Source organism: Staurois parvus, unplaced genomic scaffold (genome assembly GCF_062004578.1).
Source record: "Staurois parvus isolate SC_StPar_1 unplaced genomic scaffold, SC_StPar_1.0 ptg001192l, whole genome shotgun sequence".
Lineage (NCBI taxonomy): Eukaryota > Metazoa > Chordata > Amphibia > Anura > Ranidae > Staurois > Staurois parvus.
Genome location: NW_028318988.1, coordinates 1,981,108 through 1,988,297, shown reverse-complemented (window position 1 = coordinate 1,988,297; position 7,190 = coordinate 1,981,108). Strand labels below are relative to the sequence as shown.

At 44.6% G+C, this 7,190-nt stretch overlaps 1 protein-coding gene across 1 annotated transcript; it reads right to left on the bottom strand.

Annotated features, from left to right (window-relative positions):
* Window positions 1-369: 369 nt before the first annotated feature.
* On the bottom strand, window positions 370-1,332 carry LOC149438396 (olfactory receptor 52B6-like). Its single transcript, XM_089659925.1, has one exon. The coding sequence runs from the start codon at window positions 1,330-1,332 to the stop codon at window positions 370-372; it is 963 nt and encodes a 320-aa protein (XP_089516051.1).
* Between the last annotated feature and the right edge of the window lie 5,858 nt (window positions 1,333-7,190).

Sequence of the window (7,190 nt, the reverse complement as noted above, 5' to 3'; positions counted from 1 at the left end):
AATCAGCAGCATGCATGTCATGACTGTTGGGTCTGTTGGATTTCTATTACTCTACTACACCTGCTAGTAAATTATTTGCCATGTAGAAAAATAATTTCTGCCAAAAACAGTGAATGATCAGGTTAGTGATGTCTGACTGCTATTATTTTGAACACAACTGTACATGTACATTGCAGAGCCTGCAGCTGCCGCCTGCAGTTTGGCATCCGAACTTTGAAGCTTGGTGAAGCAGAACCCATGGCTGTTTGGCTCATTGCTAAATAGGATTATATACTTCAATACAGTTGAGAAGTTCTGGCGAAAAAATACATTTGAGAAATTCACAATTTCAAAAAAAACATATTTTTTCTCCCTATCTTAGTATTTATTTTATATTTTCTCTTTGGGCAGGAGTTTCAGTAGTGCAGCCACCTCTTTGAAAGCTAAAACCATTTTTGATTTCAGGGCTTTTGTCCTTACCCCAAAAATTAGAGGGTTCATGAATGGAGGAATCAGAAGGGAAGGTATAGATAGCCCAACATGGACACTGACAGGCACATTAATGGTGCCAAATCTGTGTCGGAAAGCCACAAAGAGAAAGCCAAGGAGGAAAATGGAAAAATTGATTAGGTGTGTTCCCAGAGTGTGCAGGGCCTTGTGGCGTGACTCTTTAGATAATCTAAGACAGACAACATATATACGCACATATGAAAAGGCAATGATAAACAGCATGGAGCATGACAGCGCAATGGTAATAATCGTTCCATATATATAATTAACAGTAGTGTCTGTGCAGGCCAGGATAAAAATTGACATGTTATCACAGAAAACATTCTTGATTTGTGTCCCACAAAGTGGTAGTCTCATTGTTAAGAGAACGGTACCCAATTGTAAGATGAATACAACCAAAGAACAGGTGGTCAAAACTTTGATTACCGTGGCATTGGTCATTAGGACAGCATATTGCAATGGGCGGCACACAGCCAAATAACGGTCATACGCCATGACTGAAAACGTCATCATCTCAAAGTAGGCAGAAACCGCGATGAATAGAGTTTGGGTAAGGCAGGCTTCACGGGAAATGGTCTTGGCTGAAGTCACAAGGTCCACCAACAATTTTGGGAAAAGTGAGGAGCTGCCAATAATGCCATTGAGCACCAGGTTACAAATGAGAATATACATGGGTTCATGAAGACTGCGGTTAGTCAATACCACAAACACAATTACAGTACTCAGGGTCAAAATACCCAAATAGGTAACACCAAGCAGAGGACTGTAAAGATATCTAAGTCCTTCCATCTCTTGAAGTCCGAGAAGCTCAAGGTCTTTCTTGGTGGTGGAAACATTCTCCATTGTGACTCACAGCTTAGAGTAGGAGCTGAATTTGTATCCTGGACAAAAGGCTGTTCAAATAGAATTCTTGGTTAGGCAAGCCTTAAAGGACGACAGTCATCACATTATTATGCCATTAAAGTGGTATTAAACCCAAAACCAAACATTGCAGCTTACCAATCATTAGATGTGATGGCTGCACTAATTTTCTTTTCTTAGGCATTTTTTCCCCTCTGTTTTCACCTGGTGATTTGGCCAGTAACACACCTCCTGTATTAAGTGCCTACGCTCTGGATGAAGGAAGCACAGCAGACAGCAGCATTGTCAGTCTGGTGGTGGGGGGAGGGGTAGTGTTAGATGGACTAGGAGATTTAGATACACTAACAAACTGATGCCAAACTTCAGCTCACATTGCAGTTACAGCAACAGTTTTTTTTCGGTGGTGAAAAAGGTTTTACATGAATAAATAAAGGCTGAGGTCAGTGGTTAATGTTTTGTCTCAACACTCTTCACTGATGCATATTCATGAAAGCTTGTAAAGGAAACAACAGATTACCAGGTGAAAATAAAATACATCGCAGCTTACCAGTCATTAGATGTGATAGCTGCATTTGTTTAATTTTCTTAGGTTGGTATCCCCTTCTGTTTTCAACTGGTGTGGGAACTGCTCTACCTCATCAAAGCCCCTCTGTATAGTACATTCCTATCTCTAATCTAGGAGGGTCTCCATGTTGGAGCATACACGGATCAACCATGACATTATGACCACCCATCTAATATTGAGTATCCCCCCCCCCCCCCCTTATGTTACCAAAACAGCCCTGACCCATCAAGACATGGACTCCACTTGATAAAACCATCACACTGCCTCTGCCCACTTGCTTTCTTCCCATACTGCATTCTGGTGCCATCTCTTCCCCAGGTGACACACATGCACCCAGCCAAATAGAAAATGGGATTCATCAGACCAGGCCACTGGTCTCTCATTGCTCCATGGTCCAGTTCTGATGCTCACATGCCCATTTGTTGGTGCATTTGGCTGTATGTGTACCCTGACCGGTCTGCTGCTTGGCAGCCCCATACACTATAATGCTCTGTGTGTTCTGGCACTTTTCTATCAGAACCAACATTAACTTTTTCAGCAATTTTATCTACAGTAGGTCTTCTATTAGATCGGACTACACAGGCCAGTCTTTGCTCCCCATGTGCCTCAGTGAGCCTTGGCCACCCATAACCCTGTCACTGGTTCTCCGATTTTCCTTCCTTGAATCACCTTTGGTCGGTCCTGAGCACTGCAGACCAGGAACATCTCAGAGCTGCAGTTTTGGAGTTGCTCTGACCCAGTCATCTAGACATTACCATTTGGCCCTTGTCAAAGTTGATTAAATTCTTACCCTTGGCCATTTTTCTGCTTTCAGCACATCAGCTTCAAGGACAATATGTTCACTTTCTGCCTAATATATCTCACCCACTTTCAGATGCCATTGTTACAAAATAATTTATGTTATTCACACCTCCTGGGTATGGGGATACCACATGTTAGACTTTTTCACATTCTAACCACATGGTACAGCTATTACATGGTACAGGACGGGGTCAATCACCAGGCTCATGGGTACATGCTTTGTGAGCTGCACACAATCCTCTGCTGTGGAGGTATATACATCCACTAACAACGGCGCTGCTATATGTATACTGCTCAAAATAATTAAAGGAACACTTTGAAAATACATCAGATTTCAATGGGGAAAAAAGATCTCATGCTGGATCTCTATACTGATCTGGACTGGGTCATGTGTTAGGAATGTAAGGATGCCCCATCGTTTGATGGAAATGAAAATCATCAACCTACAGAGGACTGAATTCAAAGACACCCCGAAAATCAAAGTGAAAAAATGATGCAGCAGGTGAGTCCATGTTGTTGATATTTCATTGCAGCAACTCAGAATGGTCCTCAGTAGTTTGTATAGCCTCCATGTGCTTGTATGCATGTCTGACAATGTCGGGGCATGCTCCTAATGAGATGACAGATGGTGTCCTGGGGTATTTCCTCCCAGATCTGGATCAGGGCATCACTGAGCTCCTGGACAGTCTGAGGTGCAACCTGGCAGCATCAGATGGACTGAAACATGATATCCCAGAGGTGTCAATTTGGATTTAGGTCAGGTGAGCATTGGGGCCATTCAATGGTATCAATTCCTTCATCCTCCAGGAACTGCCTGTATACTCTTGCCACATGACGCCGGGCATTGTTGTGCACCAGGAGGAACCCAGGACCCACTGTACCAGTGTAGGGTCTGACAATGGGTCCAAGGATTTCATCCCCATACCTAATGGCAGTCAGGGTGCCATTGTCTAGCCTGTAGAGGTCTGTGCTTCTCTCCATGGATATGCCTCCCCAGACCATCACTTGTCATGCTGAATGATGTTACAGGCAGCATAACGTTCTCCACGGCTTCTCCAGACCCTTTCACGTCTGTCACATGTGCTCAGGGTGAACCTGCTCTCATCTGAAAAGCACAGGGTGTTAGTGGTGGACCTGCCAATTCTGGTGTTCAATGGCAAATGCCAATCCAGCTCTATGGTGCTGGGCAGTGAGCACAGGGCCCACTAGAGGATGTTGGGCCCTCAGGCCACCCTCATGAAGTCTGTTTCTGATTGTTTGGTCAGAGACATTCACACCAGTGGCCTGCTGGAGGTCATTTTGTAGGGCTCTGGCAGTGCTCATCCTGTTCCTCCTTGCACAAAAGAGCACATACTGGTCCTGCTGATGGGTACATATTGTTGTGCCATCCTGGAGGAGTTGGACTGCCTCTGTAGGGTCCAGGTATGGCCTCATGCTAGCAGTAGTGACACTGACCCTAGCCAAATGCAAAACTAGTGAAGAACAGTCAGAAAAGATGAGTAGGGAAAAAATGTCAGTGGCCTCCACCTGCAAGACCATTCCTGTTTTGGCGGTTGTCTCATTGTTGCCCATCTAATGCGCCTATTAATTTCATTACCACCAAAGCAGCTGAAACTGATTACCAACAAAAAACCCCCCATAAAATACACAAAAAAAAAAGTTTGCTCAAGAAAATGTCACAAAGCGCAGGTTTGTTGCGTTTTACCAGCGTTGGAGCATTTTTATAGCTAAAAAAACTCCTCTAGACACTTTAGGGTTGATGTCAATAGACGTCTTTTCTCTGCAAAGCTGCTTCTCTTCCCATACAGAACAATGAGAATGCAAAAGCATCTTGAAGCAGGTCAAATGCAAGCAGGGGCGGACCGACAACCTATGGGGTCCCCGGGCAATAGGGGATCATGGGGCCCTTGCAGGGGCGGACTGAAAACTTATGGGGTCCCCGGCAATAGGGGATCATGGGGCCCCTGCAGGGGCAGACTCACAACTCATGGGGCCCCTGGGCAATAGGGGATCATGGGGCCCCTGTGTGCTTGCCCAAACTCAAAAAAGCCTATGAAAAAGGTACCACAGGGGCATCTCATGGGGCCCCTACTGACCCTGGGCCCTTGGGACAGTGCCCGAGTTTCAAAATGGTCAGTCCGCCCCTGGGCCCCTATATCCTCACCCACACTCAAAACACACCCAAAAAAGCCTATGAAAGGTACCAGGGGCATCTCATGGGGCCCCTTACTGACCCCGGGCCCTCGGGCAGTGTCCAGGTTTCCGAATGGTCAGTCCACCCCTAAATGCAAGTCAGAAGGTCAACTACAAGTCAAAATCCCCTGTCAGTGATTTCTGGATGTCTAAAAACTGGTGTGATATGCAAACAGAATGCACTGGAAGGTACATTGCAATTGCTTGTAAAACAAGCCCAAAACTCGTTGACATTGTCCCCTATTGTACTGACCTTTTTTCCCTCTAATTTTGAGGAAATACATCACATTAAAGCGGAGCTCCACCCAAAAGGGGAAATTCCGCTTTAAGTCTTTGTCCCCCGCTCCCCATTATGGATTGGCACCTTTGGTGAGCGGGTACCTGAATTTGACAGGTACCCGTTCCCACTTCCACTGCGATCGCCTTAGGCGATCGGAAGCAGAAGTCGTCCTCCCTTCCCCATAGTATTGTGGGACACATGACAGGTCCTAGAAGACTACGGGGCCATTCACAAAGTGCAGCGCTTCTCACGCATGCTCAGTGGGCACCCGGCTGTGAAGCCGCAAGATGTCACAGCCGGGAAACCACACTGAAGATGCCAGGGAGAGAAGATGGCCCGTGAAGCCAGCGATGGTGAGGACAGCACTGGACCAAGGGACAGGTAAGTGACTTTTATTTATTTATTTTTTTCAGGTTGAACTCCGCTATAACTGAACTTGCTATGTGCATTTTTTGATGGATTACTCCGTTTTTTTTCATAAATCATTTTGTTATTACATTGAGACTAATCAGGTGGTGGTAATGAAGACAGATCCCCCCCACTTAGCAGGCAATTTGATAAAAGTGCTGGAAAAGACCTACATCAGGATCCCAAGTATTAGGCTCCGTTCACACCGATGCGATTTTTAGTGCTTTTAGCAGAAATCCATTTAACACAGTTTCCTATGGAACATGTTCACATCTATGCTTTTTGGAGCTGCTGCGTTTTTGGGAAGGGTCAGGGACTTTTAAAAAGCAAAATTCTGTGTTTTTGCTACAATAGAGTTCAATGGAGAAGCTGCTGAAATGCATGGTAGTGAGTTTTTGCTGCATTTTTGCTGCGCTTTGCATTTTTATTCTGCTCAGCAAAAAAAAAAAAAAAAAGAGCCCAACAAAATGCAAAATGCGGTAAAAACACTTGTAGAAAAACACAAAACAAACTGCAAAAAGCACTGGAGAAAGCATTAAACACAAAATGTATATATGTGTGAACGAAGCCTAAAGACAAGAACATCATCGCCGCCTCCCCCAGCAGAGATTTGTACCGTACCTTCTCATGCTCCTCTCTCATCGCTCTCTAAGACGTCCAACTCACTCACCTAAATAGAGCTACTTTGGGGATTTTCTTCTCATTAGCAGTTCTGATTAAATCCCCAAAGGACCGTACATCTCTGTGTGAACGCAATGCATAGAGGTATACTGTAGGGATAACTGCCATTCAAACAAGTATGAATATTTGATGTCAGTTTAAATCAAAGTATGAAACATAATCCACTAATTAGTAGGGATGAGCAAAACTTTTCTAAAACTTTGTAATGTAAACAAAGTGCACTGGAGTCAACATGGAAGGCAGCATTTCCATAGTTTAACCACTTGCCCTCCTGAGGATTTACCCCCCTTCCTGACCAGGCCACTTTTTGCTATTTGGCGCTGCACTATTTCGACTGGTAATTGCACGGTCATGCGATGCTGCACCCAAACAAAATTTATGTCCTTTTTTTTCACACAAATAGGGCTTTCTTTTGGTGGTATTTGATCACCTGTGCGCTTTTTATTTTTCACGCTATAAACAAAGACCAAAAATTTTGAAGAAAAACCATATTTTTTACTTTCGGCTATAAAAAATATATAGTAAACTCAAAGTTGGTCATAAACCCATCAGTGCCAGCTTATCAGTGTAGCCTCAGTGCATTAGTTCACATCAGTGCAATCTCATCAATGCCCATTAGTGCAGCCTCATGAATTCACATCAGCACCCATCAGTGCACCCTCATCAGTGCCCATTAGTGCAGCATCATCAATTCACATCAGCACCCATCAGTGCACCGTCATCAGTGCCCATTAATGCAGCCTCATCAATTCACATCAGCACCCATCAGTGCACCCTCATCAGTGCCCATTAGTGCAGCATCATCAATTCACATCAGCACCCATCAGTGCCCATTAATGCAGCCTCATCAATTCACATCAGCACCCATCAGTGCACCGTCATCAGTGCCCATTAATGCAGCCTCATCAATTC